This window comes from Oryza brachyantha, chromosome 2 (genome assembly GCF_000231095.2).
Source record: "Oryza brachyantha chromosome 2, ObraRS2, whole genome shotgun sequence".
Taxonomy (NCBI): domain Eukaryota; kingdom Viridiplantae; phylum Streptophyta; class Magnoliopsida; order Poales; family Poaceae; genus Oryza; species Oryza brachyantha.
The window spans coordinates 11,766,344-11,786,409 of record NC_023164.2 but is presented as its reverse complement, the minus strand read 5'-3'; the positions used below and the strand labels follow the sequence as shown (position 1 = coordinate 11,786,409).

General features: G+C 39.2%; 2 protein-coding genes across 2 annotated transcripts; both read right to left on the bottom strand.

Annotated features, from left to right (window-relative positions):
• Window positions 1-1,192: 1,192 nt before the first annotated feature.
• On the bottom strand, window positions 1,193-3,549 carry LOC121053665 (thaumatin-like protein 1b). Its single transcript, XM_040521515.1, has 3 exons — window positions 3,281-3,549; window positions 2,473-3,178; window positions 1,193-1,954 (listed from the first exon to the last, which is right to left on the bottom strand). Exons 1-3 carry the CDS (start codon window positions 3,342-3,344, stop codon window positions 1,795-1,797), a joined length of 930 nt encoding a protein of 309 aa, XP_040377449.1. The 5' UTR covers window positions 3,345-3,549; the 3' UTR covers window positions 1,193-1,794.
• A 2,958-nt stretch (window positions 3,550-6,507) lies between these two features.
• Window positions 6,508-8,150, bottom strand: LOC121053503 (pathogenesis-related thaumatin-like protein 3.5). The gene is made up of 3 exons (XM_040520600.1): window positions 8,084-8,150; window positions 7,259-7,970; window positions 6,508-6,655 (listed from the first exon to the last, which is right to left on the bottom strand). Exons 1-3 carry the CDS (start codon window positions 8,148-8,150, stop codon window positions 6,508-6,510), a joined length of 927 nt encoding a protein of 308 aa, XP_040376534.1.
• Window positions 8,151-20,066: the final 11,916 nt, after the last annotated feature.

Sequence of the window (20,066 nt, the reverse complement as noted above, 5' to 3'; positions counted from 1 at the left end):
AGACGGGACTAAAGTGGACTTATTGTTTTAGCCCTAGAACTAAATTTTAGTCCCAGAACTTATAAAAACAAACAATCCCTAAGTTTCTATTAGAGTACGAGAGGATTCTGAATGACCGTCGTACATCTTTAAATGACATACACACATACTCCTACTTGTTAGTTGTTACATGTGTTTTTGTTAAAAACTCAAACTCACACCAAACTTTGTGACCCGTACATTAATTGGCAAAGAATTAATACCAACTGTTGAGTGATTGTACTAGTTTTAGCTGATACATGTCCATCTTCAGAAAGAGCAAACGGCCGGGGACATGAAAGAAGTTGACAGATATTTCCCAGGCATTCACCACGTATTTCTCATTTCATCAAAAAAAATATTTTAGATTAATAATAGTCAAAGCATATAAGTACTGACTGGATAGGTTCGCGATACCTAAAGCCCGTCTCTATATGATCGACAAGGCGAGAGAAGTAGAATATAAATAAGAAGAACAACAACAAGCATACACAACAAACATAGAACAATGGCCTAAAAAAATGTATTCTAGGTTTTTATTTGTCTGCATATGCACGCCAAATAAATAATGCAATCATGAATATTTCGTGCATATATTGTGTGGTACAATGTACTCCGTCTGTTCTAAATTAGAGTATGAGCATTTCTAGCAATTGTTTTACAAATATTAATGGCTAGTTATAGGTCCGGTGGAATTTCTATCCATAGTAATACTAAAAGTGGAGGAATTGCACCCATCAATTTATAGTTTTTTTTTCAACAGATGTAAGTTGATGAAGTTATTCCTATGTCATATCTCTATGACTCATAACTCATAGGAATTAAAGGAACATTTTATATACTTCCTCCGTTTCATAATGGTGAAATATAAAATGTTTGACTTTTTTGCTTTTAATGTTTGACCATTTGTCTTATTCAAAAAATTATGAAAATATCGTTTGTTTTGCTCGTGACTTACTTTATTATCAAAAGAACTTTAAAAATGACTTGTCATTTTTTATATTTATACTAAACTTTTGAATAAGAGGAATGGTCAAACGTTGCAACCAAAAAGTCAAACATCTTACATTATAAGAAGAATGTAGGAGGTTTTTTCAACACTTAATTCTTATTAACTGAATGACTTTTATAAAAAAAAATTCTATAAAGATCTTTTGTAACCTAGAAACCTGAGTGGTGCTACTAGAGCCACTTTCTAGAGGCCCATTCACTTGATGTAATGAGAATAATAGAAATCAACACATAAATATTCGTAGTGTGCTAGTAAATTTAAATTTTAGAAATGTTTATATTTTAAAGCAGCAGGAGTACATATCAATCACCATATGTGTGACCCAACCCATCCTAGCTCAAAATTTTGTAATATACGAGTACACGTCTAGCTACCAATGAAATGATAATTAAATCAACCCTCTCAATCCTATCCTTCTCAATCGTATAAAAAATGACAAAAAAATCTATAGAAAGAGAATTATACCCTCAATATATACGTGTGGCTAATTAAGCAAACGATCTATCTATAGGTGTCTACCATTTCAATGACTATAGCAGTACTCTAATAACTAAAGCTAGGATAATTAGTCTACTAGCTCTAGTTATTGTGTACTGAGCCGCAAAGCATGGCCCGTGAACGCATTAGCGTCAGCGTCACCCACGGGTGAATCTCACTGTTCCTGGGCCCCGGGCACGGGCAGCAGGCAGGTGGTGCGTCCATTTCGTCTCTTCGTCCTTGTCGCGTCACGCGATTTTCTCTCGATCGATCGCGTGGGGTTCAGTTCAGTGCAGGGTGCACGCGACCGCGAGGTACACGGCGGCGACGAGGAGGGCGACGAGGGGGCGGGGCGGCGCAGCCGCGTTCACCTGGTCGCCCGCGAGGTAAACCATGGTGTCGTTCATCAGGGGCAGCCCAGCGGAGTTCTGGCCGGCCGACTTCACACTGCAAGCGACAGAAATAAACGTTCTTACCGTCAGAATTTGTCATATTGATGCAAAAAATTAAATATATATGTACACGTATGTGAGAAAAAAAATTGCAGTTTCCGTAGCAAAATCTGAGTGGAAGGAATAGGCGTCTAGCGTGTCCAGGACCGTGCCGACTTATTCTTTCGTGGACCATACAGAAGGCTGCGGCGCGGCATCGGCTAGCGTACATACAAGACGGCACGGACGGATGGACGGTCGCGCACGCGGCCGGCTGGGTGGATGGCTCATCGGTGCGTGCGCGTCTCTGGGAATCTGGAGTCACACCGCACCGAGCAGCGAAAAGGCGGTTTCCTTTTCGCCTTTCGGACGCGACGAAAACGTCGTTTTTCTTACCGGCTCGACACCATTTCGGCCTAACCGCGCGCGGAAATGGAAAAATCGCGGTTACTTCCGGATACCATGTTCAGACGACGACGGTTCGCGGAAGAGGAAGAAAATTGTGATGACAGCCCGGGTGACGGATGCGTGTACCTGGCCGTGCTGGGGCAGAAGGTGATGGCGTAGGTGGTGTCGCCGCCTGTGCAGGTGAAGGTGGAGGTGGCGTCATCGTAGGCGTAGCTGTACGCCCTCGGGCACGCGTTCTTGAAGAACTGGGAGTAGGACGACGGCCGGCACGTGTTGGGGCTGCCGTACTCGCCGCTGCAGCAGTACTGCGCCGACCCGAACGCCTCGCACGCGCTCCTGCACGCCACGCCGCCCGGCGCCGGCGCCGACGCCGACGCCACGCGCAGGTCGGCCGGGCACGCGCCGTTCAGGTCGACCATGCACCCCGTTGGCGCGCAGTTGCCGCCGGCCGCCGCGCCCTGCGGCGCCACGAGCATCGGCAGGTTGTACCCGTCGACCAGGCTGACGTCGTAGAAGTCCATCCCGCCGCTGCCGTCCATCGTGAACTCGGCCAGCGTCGCCGGCGGGGCCGCGCCCCCGCCGGCGCAGTCCTGCCGCCCGGAGCCGCAGTCGCCGGTCACGCAGGTGAACTTCCCGGTGCCGTCTGCGGAGCAGAGCGTGCGGCCCCAAAGCCGACCCGACCACCCCGTCGGCACCGACATGGTCCGCGACTCGCCCGGCGCGAGCGCGAAGCCTGTGCTGTCCATCCCGGCCGAGCCGGCGCTTGACAGGATCCCCGGCCACACCGTGTACTCGCAGCTGTTGGTGATGGCGAACGACTTGGACGCGGCATCTGATCGAACCATCCAACAACGAGAGAAATAGGATCAGCGAACGCAAGAAAGAATTCGCGCACGGATACGCTGGTGAACCGATCGGCAGCGAGCAGGCTTACCACGAACTGAGGCGAAGAGGACGACAAGGATGGAGACAAGTGCTTGGTGCGCTCGTTCCGCCATTGCCGCAGGTGCAGAGCGCTGCGCTGATAATATGGCCGTCCGGTCTTGTACTCTTGTGTGTGACCGGTGTGGTTAGGAGGGAAACGTGACTTTTGTTAGTGTCAGGATGGATGGGCATGCGTCTCTACTACTTGAGTATTTATAAGAGTTTGTAACCAAACTTATGATTTATTTCTCTCCTCTCTCATCTGACTCGTGGTAATATCAATATCCTGGCATCCAGCACATCCCAGCTCTAAAGATAGCAAACTGTACGAGATATGTGACATCGGAAAATCAGCGTAGTTTGGCAGAACACAACAAATTTGAACAGCAACGATCAATTTTCTCATCTGCTATCTAGACTTCCGTGATTGAGTTTGAGTCTCCAGGTCTAAAGTTCATTCATTGGGCATTGCTAGGCCGTACAGTTCCTCTGGGGTTCAACTAGCAGTAGTATTTTGTGGCAGAGTACGGTGGTGTTTAGTTGCCAAAATTTTTTGGTAAAAACATCACATCGAACGTTTGATCGGATATCGGAAGAGGTTTTCAGACATGAATGAAAAAACGAATTTTATGGCTAGCCTATAACCCGCGAGACGAATCTTTTGAGCTTAATTAATCCGTCATTAGCACATGTTGGTTACCGTAGCACTTATGGCTAATCATGAACTAATTAGGCTCAAAAGATTCGTCTAAAGATTTCTTCCATAACTGTGCAATTATTTTTTTTTTCATCTATATTAAATGCTTTATTTAGGTGTCCAAAAATTTGATGTGATGTTTTTGGAAACTAAACAAGGCCTAAATTTCACAGAACTATCTATACTTTTATCAAACTATGAAAAATTACAAATTTAGTATGAAGTCATGCGTAATTCATAAATGGCATATTTTATATTGAATATCGCAATACTATTGAACAGCAAAATTGTCACAGACCTATAGGTTTAATATTAATTCTATCATAAAACTATAATGTTTATAGCTCCAACACATATGGTAGTAATAGGCATTTAAGCTCTAAAATATCTAGTTTATGATAATTTCAATAGGTTTTAAGCTCTAAAATATCTAGCTGCAACACATACGTAGCTTTGGGATACATTACATTAAATCTATAGTTTTCTAATAATTTAGTTAAAGTATATGTAGTTACGTGAAATTTACTCTTTACAGTATTGTATGGATAAGGCGGGTTCTCTTTGCAGCCTACTGATTTTTTTTGAAGCACCGAACTTGTAGCCTGCATTGTCTATTATACTATGGCCGCGTTCGGCAGGTGGGTATAAGTTAATTTATGTCCAGACACGGAAGACGTAGTAATAAATTAGTACATGATTAATTAATTATTAAAAAATATAAAATAGATTAATATGATTTTTTAAAACAACTTTCCTATAGAAACTTTTTACAAAAAATACACCGTTTAGCAGTTCGGGAAACGTGCACGCAGAAAACAAGAGTAGCTTAGCTAGCTAACCGGTGGTGGCGAACACGACCTATATTATAAAGCTAGCTAAAAAAGAAGCCAACATATTCGCCGGAAGACTACCAATTATATCACTATAATATACACCATTAGAAAAGATAAATATACACCGCTAGATCAATATTGGGACAAATTATATTACTGTAGACTGATAGCAGTAAGTATAAATAAACATAATAGTATTTATAGAAATAGAAGACAAGAGTTGTATGTTAAATTCAATTCTAAATTTAATCTTTATGAAAATAGATGACAACAGTTCTATATCAAATCTATATTCAACAAGCCAATGCAAATTTATGTGGAAACTGTATCTAATTAACATTTAAAATAAGAGTTGCATACAAAATCTTATTCTACTGTCCAAATCCATTGAGTCTATAATAGTATGTATCTGTATAGATAGAATATGATAGTTTTATATCAAATCTAATTCTACTTCAATTAACTAGCGTCATGCAAATTGCATGGAATATTATCTAGTTTGCTATGAATATAAATTGTATTATTAGTTCATGATACCTTTGGCATTGATAGTGATACGTTTTGTTTTGGAAAAATCGTGATACAAATTGGAGTGGCAAGAGAGAAACGTTAGACTTAAGTGACTAACCCCCTTGTCCTTTAATCGTCACAACTTAGAGCAACCACAGCGTGCTAGAAAAGCATGTACATTGTAGTTTTATCTACCTCAATCCCAAACTAACATTATTTTTGCCCATTCTCGGCTGTCCCAAAATAAGTTCATATATGAGTAATCATTGCAATGAATTTTGTGAAAGCAATAAATTTGAATAAATACATGAACAATAGATAAAAGTAAGGCACAATTATATTGGTATTTAATGAAATGAAGGGTATTATAGTCTTCTAGTTTGTATTGGTACGTGTGAGATAAGTGAAAAAATAAAGTTATTTTACGATGGAGGAAATAGTAAACAATTAATGTAACCATATTATTAGTGGGAATTTCACGGAGGTTTCCATATTATTAAATGATATGCCACATAAGCAAAAAATATAGTAATGTGAGAAAAAAAGTATATCTCCGTTTTATATTGTAAGCCTTTTTAACCTTGCATAGATTCATATGTATCCTAATAAATCTATACACATATATAAATTATATACGTTTATCGATTAATGAATTTAGGTAAAGCTAGAAAGATTTACGTTACGAAACGGAGGGAGTAGTAATGTGACATTGAGTTTCACGGAGGTTTCAATCTTATTAAATGGCACTCTTCTGTATGTCTGTCTCTATTGTGGTATTTATAGTATTATCTCTTCTTGATTGGGTATATAAATTATTTTGATGTCCACGGGGTCCAGCATTAAAAATTCCATATGTAGAATTAGTGTCTATATAGTAAAAACAATTAATGTATTGCGAAACCACGTCTTTTAAGTATTTTATAGCAAAATTTACCTACAAAATTTGCATGGAACCACAACTTTTAAGTATTTTATAGCATGCTTCCTGTCGAGTATTTTAAGATGTCGCTAGATTCTTAGTGTAAGATCTAAATAGAAACATCGACTTTAAATAGAAACATCGACTTTATACGACTTTTCTTTTCCCGTATTGGTAAGCTGAAAGCCCATCATGCAGGCCGGCCCGTGTCCATCTCCGTTGTAGACAGAAGAATCAAAAAAGGCCCAGTTGGGAAGGCGCGCAGCCCAACGGTGCGGTCATAAGAAAGCCCGCGCGAGCGCGAACACCGCGACGCAGACGAGCACAAGGCGCGACGGAGGCCGCGGCGCCGCGGCGGCGCTCTCGTTGCCGCCGGCGTTTACCGTGGTGCCGTTGATTAGCGGGTTCGGCCCGGCCGCCTTAACGCTGCAAAAACACGAGCGTAAAACCGAATTAATTCGAGACCGGCGTCAAGGTGTCGGCTTCAACAACTACAGTTCGCACATTAAATAATCCCATAATAATAATAATAATAATATGATATGATTGTACTAACATATGCACGCAATCTGGTCTTGCAAGCAAACTAGTGTGCTGACGATCGTCGTCTGCGAGAGCGACATGAAATCCAAAGAAGGCCAAGCAAAAGCCGACTAGAATTGGAGCACCACAAGGGTGGGTGACGACGGCCGGCGGCCGACTAACTTGCCGGAGGGGAAGCAGCGCGTTTCACTGGAGCTTGCTCGGCCACCCGCCGGCCGGCCGACTCAGCTTGGTGCGCGTGGTTTATTACTTTTAGCGGAAAACGGCCAATGGCTAGAGACCAAAGCCTAGTAAGTGTTTAATTAACCTCTCCTTTTTGTTTTCTTTCATATACAAATGCCCACGTCGCTTTATCTTGGTTTCGTACGATTTGGCTAATCCTCGCTAATAATGTTTACTAGCGTATCAGGGCAGGGCCGGGGGTCAAATCTCTGTTCGCTCACGCAAAGAAAAAATGACGTGGCGACTTGGATGTTGTAGCCTTACCTGCTCGTGCTGGGGCAGAACGTGATGGTGTAGGTTGTGGCGGTGCCGGCGCATGTGAAGGTCGAGGTGGCGTCGTCGTAAGCGTAGCTGTACGCTCGCGGGCACGCGCTCTTGAAGAACTGGGAGTACGACGATGGCCGGCACGTGTTGGGGTTGCCGTACTCGCCGCTGCAGCAGTACTGCGCCGACCCGAACGCCTCGCACGCGCTCTTGCACGCCACGCCACCGCCGCCGGCTGCGGCCGCGGCCGGCGACGCCACCCTCAGCTCCGCCGGGCACGCGGCGTTGAGGTCGGCCACGCACCCGGTGGGATTGCAGTTGCCGCCGGCCGCCGCGCCCTCCGGCGTCACGAGCACTGGGAGGTTGTAGCCGTCCACCAGGCTGACGTCGTAGAAGTCCATGCCGCCGCTGCCGTCGAGCGTGAACTCCGCCAGCGTGGCCGGAGGGGCGGCGCCGCCGCCGCCGCAGTCCGTCCGGCCGGAGCCGCAGTCGCCGGTGACGCAGGCGAGCTTGCCTGAGGTGTCGGACGCGCAGAGAGTCCGGCCCCATAGCCGCCCGGACCACCCCGCCGGCGCCGACATGGTCCGCGACTGCCCCGGCGCGAGCTCGAACCCGTTGCTCTCCGGCGCCACCGATCCCGCGCTGGAGAGGACGCCTGGCCACACCGTGTAGTCGCAGTTGTTGGTGATGGTGAACGACTTTGAAAAGCCTCCTGATCCAATCCACCAAATCAAATCGATCAAACAATAGCAAATTAATTAATCTGTTAAAGACGAACACGGAAAAAGGGATCGAGGACGTCTAGTTCCTCATGTGCATTCATACTTGTAGCGAAGCCAGCGAGGACGATGAAGGCGACTTCAAATGTCCAACTCTGTCGTCTCATCGCCATTGCCGTTGATGTAATGGGGCTAATGGCGGTTTTAATTCCCGGCGTGATTCAGCTTCAGCAACGGGGAGCTGGACGATAGCAGCAGCAACAGCTATATATAAGAGCAATCAACGCGACCAATAGCGGATTCGCCCGCCAAAAACGATATGGTATCGTAAAGATACTCTTCTCTAGTATCTCCATTTTGGTCATACTCATCAAAGGATTTGATTTGACTTTAGTATATTTACCTTATTATCACACTTGTGCGAGGAAGAGAATTTGGAGGTGGATAAACAAGTGACGGTAAGGCAGCTTGGTTAAAATGAAATTTCAGTAGGACATAATTGACGGGATAACGGTTATTCTACATATATGTGTTTAGTTAGATAAATTTGAATTCTAAAAATACATTTATTATAATGGGGAAGTACATTATAAGGACATGTTCAAAGTTAGAGTCAACTATTTACTCTTATCTGATCCACGTCAGCGACAAGAACTTATTTTATAATGGTACATACAAAGATAGAGCCAGATTCCCTTTGCAATAAAATATTTTTTATTACACTATTTTTCTTTTTATCCACTCTCATACAACAAGGTTTTCTTTAATAAATATGACAACGTCTTTTCTGTCTCCTCTCTTTCCTCCACGAAATTTGCTTATGTCAATTGAGTCAGCTAATAAGCACCTTTATACGTGGTGTTTTGTTACTACGGCTGATTTTAGAACGAGGGTGAGATGGTGGTCGAAGATACTTTTCCTGCGAGATTAGACCGATCTAATCTCAAGAAGGAGATCGTCAGTCTATGTATTTTCCTTATTCGACACTCGTACCTACCGAGGTTAGGTGTAAGAGAGAGCCTAGCGTTGATTCGGTTGTAGGATTGTAGCTGGTCCGGTATCGCATCCAACAAATCCATCGTAATTAAATGGAAGGTAAATTTTATTTGGGGCAGATTTAGGTTTGGTGATTTATATATGGTACATATACAACCTACCCAAAGATAGCTACACCTCCTCTGTTTATTACTACCCAATTGGTTTTCCTATTATAAGTACGGACCAGCAATGTACGCGTGCTAATACTATGGTATTATGCGCATCGTCTAGATTAATTTAAGCATCGTCTCGATTAATCTAAGTATATCAAGGTATTAATTATGAACTAAAATAAATATTATTTTTGATCGAAAGAACCAATCATATTACACATGGTTATAATATGCATTGAGACATTCAAGAATTGGAATTAAATTAATAGCAGGAAAGGACATGTTAAGCGACTAGGAAAAGTACATGTTAAGCAACCGGAAAAAACACATGTTTTCACAAGTTTTTGTTTTTCATTAATTATTATCTGACGAGATAAACAGGCCGGTTCATTTTATCACTTTTTATTGGAGGCTTAGGATCAATTTTGCCATTGCTTATAGTGATTCAACATCGGATAGATGAAATGATTCAGTTATTTTACCTGTCAAAATATAGTGCCAACATATAAATCCATGTACCCCAAACACTCATTCCTATTTACCATACCTTTATTTTATGTTATTGTTAGTGGTTCATCACATGTTAGAATTTAGTTGATGATTTTGGATCACACCAGCGTACTTTTGGTAGGCAGATAAATCATCCTTATTTAGCTATCATCCACTTATTATACAAAACTTATTTAATAGCATAACATCTATTATTTTTTTTAAAAAAATACCATCTACAACATCTATATAACACTCATCCCAAACTTATAAATCAAAAATAAAAGTAACGATCTATATTTTATATTACAAATAGATATATATATTTACTATTATTTATCTAAGCATGTCGACAATAGTTATATATTTTCAAAATGTAAATTAGTAAGACTACAATACCCATAAAAAATAGAATATATGTCATGGCCTAAGTAAGGTCACGTTCGGCCATCCCACTAAGGGGTTGTTTGGTTTGCAAATTTTTTTGCAAAAACATCACATCAAGTTTTTGAACTATTAAATGTAGTTTAATTATAAAATAAATTTCAGATTCCGCCTGAAAACTGCGAGATGAATCTTTTGAGTCTAATTAATCTATCATTAGCACATAGTGGTTACTGTAGCACTTATGGCTAATCATGCACTAATTAGTCTTAAAACATTCGTCTCACGATTTCTTACATAATTATGCAATTAGTTTTTTGGTTCATTTATGTTTAATGCTTTTTTTAGATGTCCAAAGATTCGATGTGATGTTTTTGGAGAAACCTTTTGGGAACTAAACAAGGCCTAAGTTAACTAACCCCTCTCATTTTCCGTGCACACGCTTCTCGAACTGCTAAATGGTGTATTTTTTGCGAAAATTTTCTATAGAAAAGTTGTTTTAAAAATCATATTAATTTATTTTATATTTTTTTAATAATTACTAATTAATTAATCATATACTAATCTATTATTACGTTTTTCGCGTCCGATAACTAACCTCCTTCCCCCTCCTACCGAACGTAGCCTAAGTGTGTTGTTAGCATAGAGGTGCTACTGCAGCAGCCTCTTGCCAACGTGCCTTGTTGCTATGGACCATGCAGACTAAGAATGATGTGAGCTAGCATATGGTGCTTTTGCAAAAAGTTTTATCTTAGGTATATAATCTCTCTTAATATAGAAATAGTAATCAAATCTTATACATCCGAATTTGTGATATTTATATGGAAAATTTTAATTATGTATAAAATATTTAAGAAGAAAAAATTCTTAATTATTGATCATACCTTGATAAAAATATTTGTTTTCCATATCGAAGGTTTCTGCTAAAAGGAAATATCTCCCTACCATAGAGAGGTAGAGAAGGAGAATCTAGATTGTTAAACCACGTACAAAAGTTTTCAACCATCAGATGTCACGCAATGATGATGATAAGCAAAATAAGTTGGTACGTTGTAGGATAGATGTGTACCATTTTTGTTTTCTAATAGTATATGTTTTGCTGTCAATGCAAAAAACACATGCACCAACCAATTTTACTTATTCTACCTCTTTCATTATCATCTCCGTAATATAGAACGGGTAGGACAGACTCAATTTCTCCTTACACATAACTTCTATATATCAAAGACTTTTTAAATTAGAAATTATCTTACCAATTATAGAGTTTTCATACCTTAGAAATTATCTTGCCAATTAGATAAAAGACAAACACTTTCTATATACTAAAAAAGTTTATATTAAAATAAAAATATAAACTTTTCATTACAAAACTTGTATAATTACGAACTATATATATTTAGAATCAAAGTCCAATCATAACATCAGCATGGCTGGCGTAGGAACACAAGCCACCGATAATGATGGCAAGATAGTAAAGTTCGTGTTCATCATCACGTCACAGTTGCACTCATAGTCAAATCAATAAAGGCTATCGCCGAGAATTTTTGGACACCCAAACGACCAAACTATTAATAATAACATTAGAGATAATATATGGTAAATAAAATAAATATTTGGAGTTGTAAAAATATTTCGTTGGCACCATACTTTTATATGAAATAAGTAAAGTCATTGAAATGTCAAGTGATGTATCATTGTGGAATATTTTTTTAATTATTGAATGATATGTCCACCTCCTAATTATAATAAACAGGAAACACAACCATTGAAACCATAAAAGATAATTACCATTTGTTTAAAACTATGTCGTATATTTTTTGAACGAAATGAACTCGTGCGATAAATATTTGTTTATGATCATATTTGGTTTTAATTGCTTTTAGTGTGATGTAAGGAGACACAAGAAAATTTGTTTCTAAACTTGAAAAAGTTATATTTTGAATTACTTGCTATTTGAGAGTTACACAATTGATTATGTTGATTTGACATAGAGAAACATCAACAATTTTTCGTTTAATAGAAGAAAAACGGTAAGTTGGACGGGATGCAAGTCATGTTTTTATAAAGTAGCTTTCATTAAATTTATCTTTATAGAGTTTAAAATTTTGTACTAATATTAGATATGGTATATAAATTATTTAATTAAAATTATCTTCATAATTAGTGAACTTGCCTTGTAGTGATTAGAGTATGAAGTTATTGTTGCAGTATTTCTCAAATTACCGTATATACTTGGCCTTGCAAGTTTGGAAATTAACGTCCAAACTTGAAAACTTGTACTTGCAAAAGGTGTAAGCCTATAATTATTTATGTAAAGTCCCAATACTCATCATTAACTGTTGGGTTGTCGTTATCTTGACATATTTTGATTACATAACCAAATTAGCAATGCTAGAAAATAGACAATTTCAAATGTTTGGTTTATATGATTGATTTGAAGGAGTTTAGGTTATCTTATTTGCATTACTAAATTGTGTCATAGCTTAAGCACATGTATAGTACCAGTAATTGTACATGTGCATAAATCTACCCTATAGTGCATTGTCGATGATCTGGATCGATAGTAATATATGGGTGGCTAACAAAGATGTAGAAAACAATGGTGATATGAAGACACGAGGTTACTTAGGTTCAAGCTATCGGTATGCGAGATAATACCCTAATCCATTGTATTCGATGGTGTGTATATGTTCCCTAGGGGTGTCTCGTACACTCTTATACAACTCTTATACAGTGAGGGATAGGGTTTACAGATAGAGTCATAATCTAAAAAGACAAAGATCCAACCGTCCCAAATACGGTAGGATCCAATATTCTTGGCATGCAATCCAGATATTATGAACCTCCTAACCGATCTAATACAAGATAATATTGCCATCCTATTCGGTACCCTCTAACCTATATGTATATGTACAGATTACAGATACCCTAGTACATGTATCCCCCAGTAGCCCACGGAGTCTGTTAACGCCAGATTTTAGAAAATTGCCTTTATGGATTAATGCAAGATTAGAGACCAAATCGGCAGGAGAAGGGGAATCGACTGGAGGAATGAGGACGATACGGAAATAGTCGATAGAGTCTGAATCGGACAAGGGTTAGTGTCCGATTGGGCCCAAAAGCTTAGAGATAGATTCAGAACTAATCGAGTCCGTGTAATTTAGTTTTATTTTTATCTTAGAGTTTCTTTAGGATTTTATATCTAATTAGAGTCCATGTGTAATAGGTTAGTTGCTAATACGGATCCATAATAGGCTATCCCGTGGCTTTGTGAAAACAACAATCAGTTTATCTAATTCAACTTTTGCGCATCGCCAAACTTTTTGATGGAGCGAGCTCTTGGTATGAGGTTTGTCAGCTTCGCAATGTAAGTTCGTGTTCGTCAACCCGTCGATTGGCTAGAATAGGATTGTCTTGATTTAGTTCAATCTCCTGCCTAGCTGATCGACAACCTACCTAAGACTTGGTATTGCTTTGAACTATTCGTAGTTTGAAGTAGTGATAGGTTCTCGATCAAGTCCTCGCGAGTTCTTTATTCAGTTCGTCGATATGAATTTATTCAACTCAATTCTGTCTCGGTTTAGTCCAATCAATCTAGTTGGTTGGGTTTGTATTGTCAGATTGGATCAAGTACTCGTGAGGGCTTATCGCTGGAGTTCTAGCCAATATTATCTCAAGTAATCCATTGGTTTATTTATTAAACTTATCGATCTTCATGTTTGCTATAGTTATATCGTGCCAAACTGCATAGTGTCTCGGTTTGGTCCGATATATGTGAGTTTGGTCTGATCTGGTTGTAGGAACCTGTCCGATCGGCTAAGATTGGTAAATAGGTTGATGGATTGCGCTGGTTTGATATATGATTACTCATACGTTGTAATATTTTACTGATTTCATGCATGATCACGTTTAGATCTGAACTGTCTTGGTTCAGTCCGATCTTCTAGATCTAGCGCGAGCATGTATGTGTTTGGTTGTTATTGTTTTGTATTATTAATTCCCATAGCATTCCAGTTTATTTCGGATTCCATGCTCAGTTTCCTATCGGCTACTGATTGTGTGTGCGATAAGCACCAGATTACTTCGATCGGCTAATTAATCTCAAAACTGTCTTGGTTAAGTCCGATTTTTAAGATTAATCGATTGATAGAGCTACTCGGTAATTATCCAACCCTTGATTAAGCCAATTAGGCATATTTTATCTGTCGTCATGAAATTCCTATAAAGCCGATCGTCCAGCTCATCGGCTAGGGTCTTGAAGTGGTATCGGCACATCTAGCCGATAGCGGTTTAGGTTTGACTGTTTTCCATGTTATATCTTGTCAGTTAAAGGATCAAACTAATTGACACGTCCAACAATCTAAGAATTTAGGTCATGTACTGGAACGTTCTTAGAAGTGATTCTCAGGCCTTCGTGTGGGATACGTTGTTAATCATTTTCAACGTCAACAGAGTCATACATAGCCACTCAAATTATCAATGTAGATTGTTGATCATCGGACGTATCCTCACAGAATTTGCTTGACGTTGTATGAGTGCTTCCTGGGTGCTCCTTGAGTGCCTTTCCGAGTGATGCCGAGTACTCTGTAATGATTGTAGAGGTTGTGGAGGTCTCTAAAGAAAGAAAAGAAAGATAGGTATAGCCCCCCAACTCTATGCTTAAATATGAAACTTAGACATGGAGTCTAATAACGACTATATGAAAATTTAGGTGCATCGAAGATCAAACGGTTAGGACGGATTTCCTTCATTCATCATTCTACTTTCTTCATTCATCATTCTGCAAATCCGATAGATAAAATCATCAAACGGCTAGGACGGAGTCCACCTCATTAGGCAAACATTCTATATATTATAGACTTTCTAAATTAGAAATTGTCTTACCAATTATAGAATTTACATATGTTAGAAATTATCTTTTTAATTCAAAATAAGACAAACAATTTCTTTATATTAGACACTTTATATTCAAATAAATATATAAACTTTACAATAATAAAGTTTCTATAAATATGCAATATATATTTTGAATTAAAGTTTAATTACAAGATTGGCACAACTAACATGCCCACTACCATACGAGACCGTTAAAATATCATCAACGATACAGGACAACAAAGTTTATGTTCAATACCATGTCATAGTTGCCCTAACAATAAGATCGATCAAAGCTTTGTACTACTTTGGTTGGACGGTCAAATAGCCAAAAATCACTAAAAATATCATCAGAGATAATTTTCTTGTAAATAAAAATGAGAATTTGGGTTTCTAATAATATTTTATTGGCACCATCTGTTTTGTAAAATAAATAAATTTTTGATATGTCAAACCGTGCATCATTGCAGATTGTTTTTTAATTTCACTAACGATTTGAATCCACCGGCGAAGACCGTTTATTTTTTCCTACCTTCAACAACTTCCAGTAAAAAAGTAGTGTGAGATACGGACAATTGTGCATGATTTTAAGATCAAAGCGCACGAACCCTATAGAGAATCAAAATATAGGCTCGTTCTTTTATTTCTGATTGTGCTTATAAGCTTAATGTTGAATTTCTAACCCAGAGTTTTCGTCATAACAGTCTATTTTTAGCTTTTCTTTTACATTATTGAGAACATGTTTAGAAATATTTTATTCATAAATTATGTTTCATTTACAAATATGACATTTCGTTTTTTTTTTCCGAACAGCCCAGAGAAAACCACACTTTAATAAGATCAATCATGATGCATGCAATGCATGGATGCATGCGTAAGAGAGATGGAGCTAGCTAGATAGATGATGCACACAGGCTTTGATAGAGAGACGGGTTGAATGTACTAATGAATCCGTTTTTTCTTTTCATGCGATCGGACGTCCAAATATTACGAGGAAACAGTAATGCTAAGGCAGAATGTTTGGCAAAATGAACCGCAACAAAATCATTTCCTCTCTCTCTAATTAACGGTCAGCGTTTTCAGTGTCCGTGTGCTTGACCTCCATTAGCTTTTGCCGGTGTGTGACGCGGCACCACGCCAGTGACATGCAATTACGTTTCTCAGTGCTCAAGTCTGCGCTGTTTTTCTTCTTGTCGCACTAACGGACTCGGTGTGCGCATAACTGTTTCAGTGGGTTGTTTTGTGTGAGGATGTTCTTCTGTTTCTTATACTTGCCTTTATTTACACGAGTCTTTACTTGTCCCGCCTCTCAGCGGCACAATTTTTTCTTATCGGACACGTATGCTCCCACGTGAAGAAAAACGTTATGAGTGAATCTCAAACGACATATTTGTAAATAATTATGAATGGAAAATTTATATAAGTATTTTTAGCTAGCTAAAAGCTAAGGTTAAAAAATAAACTTATTCGATGAAAAACATCAAAATCGATCAACTTCAAATAAGACTAAAAATTTAAAATTTAACTTATAAATATACACCGAAGCGAAAAGAGAGGGATTGATTCTTAAGCACAGTAGGCAATGCAAGCACGTGACAAAATATTGAAGTCAAACTAACTGACCTGTCGAAAGTCATCAATTCGCTGGTGACGGGAGTTAAGCCCCCATTTAGTTCCCAAAATTTTTTGAAAGATGGGTCATATGGGACATTTGATTAGATGTCGAAAGGAGTTTTCGGACATAAACGAAAAAAACAAATTTCACAGCTCGGCTGAAAACCACGAGACGAATCTTTTGAGCATAATTAAGCCATCATTAGCCCACGTTGACTACTGTAGCACTTATGACTAATCAGGAACTAATTAGGATCAAAAGATTCCTCTTAAGATTTCTCCCACAACTGTGTAATTAGTTTTTTTCATCTATGTTTAATGCTCTATTTAAATATTTAAAAAATTGATATGATGTTTTTTAAAAACTTTTTTGGAACTAAACAGACCTTAGTCGTCGATGCATCTACGTGGCACCAGCTCAGAACGATGCGGATCCACTCTATCCACATTCTGCGGTCCACGCTTTCTCCAACAAGCTTGCTCAGCATTCCTATTCGTAGTCCACGGGATGATGGGAACCCAGGGTAAAAACACGTGACCGTGAAAATTACGACCTTCAACGTTAGCTCTTAAAACATAAATATTTTTATCAGTAGTGAATCTAGAAAGAGTATGTCCGGTCAAAAATTATTACTCCCTCCATTTCACAGTTTAAGACTTTCATCTAGATTTATATAGATGTTAATATATATATATATATAAATTATATACATTTATCAATTGATAAATTTAGACAAGGCTAGAAAGTCTTACAATATGAATCGAATGTATTATATATAATTCAGTAAATCTATTTTAGAAAATTAGTACAATTGTAAAATTAACAACATGATTCAATATATGTACTAAATAACAAGTTATGACTTAAATTAATGGATTAAGTTAAAAACATCCCTAAATACAATATAAATAGTTCATAAGCTATACCGATAGTTAAAATAGAGTACGAGAGACTTACAATACTATTTTTCTAACTATTTTATCCAACACTGTATTGGAATATGATATTTACTACTCCTGTGTGTGTATGTATATATATATAATGGGGACTGCTATATTACGGTGTACCGTTCAGACAAAGGGGTAAATTCTGATTCCGACGGCGAATCAAGACACGACCATGTTACATGTAAGGTATCATGTTAACCTAGGGTATCATGTTACGTACATGACTATGGTATTGTGCCTGATATACTGTGATATCATACGTGGTACATGTAACGTAACAACTGGTTACCTATGTGATTTCTACAAGTATCAGCTGGTATTAAAACAAAGTAACAAAAAGCAAAGTACGGTACCTTGTGTCTCATATCTATTATGCTTTGTTTAATTAGTCAAACAAGGGAAGTACGTAACACTCATTAGGTATTATCAGGAGGGTACTTTATGGGTATCATACATGTGTCTCGGTATTACAGATATAATACCACTAGTTCCAGTCATGATACTGTTCAGATATCATACATGATACATGTGAGGTACCAATTTATCCTCATTCGTTTCTTTAAGCTTCGTATCAATAGCGTTGCGTACCGAAATCTCACTGCCATTTTCTATGAACTTGTTCTTTAAGCTAAGATCCATCAGATAAGAAATCTTGGATTGCTAGAGGGGATGGTGTGCATTGTCATCGTCGTCACTGTCACGCTCAGAAATTCCTCACACGAATTTCTGAACCTAATTGTGTATTAAAATCCATATCCAGGACTAGCCAGAGTAAAAAAAGACAATATTGATTACATAAACATCGTTCTTAGAAACAAATGAAAATAACAATTAATCTAATCGAGGAATGCAGTGGAAAGATAACATAGACTAGCTCCCACGGGTACGACTCCAGTCTACAGGCAACGCCTTCGACAACTCACTCCTGAGAGTCACCTCCATCGGATTCCACATCTATCTCTGAAGGGGAAATTGAGCAATGCTGAGTACAGACCACCGTACTCAACAAGCAGCACGAAAAAGAGTGTAATAAATGATGCATAGGAGACATCAAGGACATGCTAAGATTAGTTGCAATAAATCAGCATTTAATAAATAATAGAGATTAAACTGAATAGAGGTAATTGACTAAATAAAAGAATAAATAAATAACAGTTGTAAAATACCACATCACTGTCCAACGTTACACCACGCTGCGACAAGCTCAACCACCACTCAACGTTAAACCATGTTGCAGTAGTCCCAAGTGAAAGCCAGTTTATTCAAATCATTAAAGGTTCTACTAATCATAGCGTATCTAGGAGTCCGTCCGTGTCCGTGGGCACGGCTATTCGAATAGATTATACTCTAATCAGAGGTGTACTACTGTACCCACAAGACACGACTCCACTGCACTTGAACGTGCGCCGACATGCCACCATGACATACCGGAAATGAGACCGTGACCGTGATAGGACCCATTCCATAACCCTCCCTATTTAACCGCAACGCACTTCAGGTTTCACCCCCTCCTTTACACCAAGTCGAGCAGTCCCCTCTTGTGCCTTGGTAGATCCGGAAGCAGCAGAGACCATCGTTACACCACGATGTCTCATCCATACTCCATCATGCCTACCTTTGCCTTGGTACGTCAAATAGTTCGAAGCCATGCTTCAAATCCCACCTTACCCATATTAGCATATGGTTAGCACTAAATTACTTCCAGGGTTTCCCGTGAACCAGTCCTTAATTACCATGGGTGCGACTCTCGAAACCAAGCACCCATAGCTCACCATGATCAATATTTTAGTTGGAATCAACCCAAACCAAGTAATGAATTATAACTAACAGCTATTCAGAACTAGTAATGTTTAAAGTGTGATCCCATGAGCTACTTGTTCTCAGCACGGCTAAGCATTAATCTAGGCCTAACTTTACTCAAGTTACCCCTGGCATAGCATAAATAAAGCTGGATAAACAATGGCATAATAGTAGATCATCTGTAAAATAAATACAATAAATACTTTAAGTAAAACAATACAGGTTTGAATAAATAAAGCAGAGAATTTGCAATAATGGGTTCTATATGATCAAATATGAGTGCCACTTGCCTTTCTTTGGTCCTTGGGGTACTTCAGCGATGATCTCGAAGTAAACTGGTGCTTCGGCGGGGTCCGAGTCTAAGCGACAAAGCACAAAAATAAATAAACAGGCACAAACTCTACTGAAACCGCAAAAGAAAGTATTTTAAATGGATTCTTGACAATTTTATGAATTTAATAAAATTTGAATGGATTTAAACGGAGACCGGACGAATTAGTTATGAATTTTAGAAATTTTCTGGGTTTTTAAACTAAACAGAAAAGTCCTAAATCACTTATTGCGCAATAAAGGGAGCTCGCTGACGTCAACGGAGGGAGGGTGGCACCGGACAGGTGGGGTCTACGAGGCAGTTAGAGAGGAGGGAGATGGGAGGGTGATAGGTGGGCCCGAGGGGAGGAAAGAGGGGAAGGGTGACGAGCGGCTGCCGGGTGGGGCAGGGGGTGAGAGAGAGGGAGGCTGACGGGTAGGTCCGGCCGGTTAGAGAGAGGAAGCAGAGAGGGAGGGAGATGGCAGAGGCCGGCGACGGGAACAGCGACGGCCGGGGTG

Bases quoted from the DNA above. Each gene is read 5' to 3' on its own strand.
- LOC121053665 (XM_040521515.1), bottom strand. From the start codon at position 3,344: ATGGCGGAACGAGCGCACCAAGCACTTGTCTCCATCCTTGTCGTCCTC. The intron at 3,179-3,280 runs GTAAGCCTGCTC...TGGTTCGATCAG, and splicing joins CCTCTTCGCCTCAGTTCGTG to ATGCCGCGTCCAAGTCGTTC. The intron at 1,955-2,472 runs GTACACGCATCC...TGTCGCTTGCAG, and splicing joins TTCTGCCCCAGCACGGCCAG to TGTGAAGTCGGCCGGCCAGA.
- LOC121053503 (XM_040520600.1), bottom strand. From the start codon at position 8,150: ATGGCGATGAGACGACAGAGTTGGACATTTGAAGTCGCCTTCATCGTC. The intron at 7,971-8,083 runs GTATGAATGCAC...GGATTGGATCAG, and splicing joins CCTCGCTGGCTTCGCTACAA to GAGGCTTTTCAAAGTCGTTC. The intron at 6,656-7,258 runs GTAAGGCTACAA...GTGTTTTTGCAG, and splicing joins TTCTGCCCCAGCACGAGCAG to CGTTAAGGCGGCCGGGCCGA.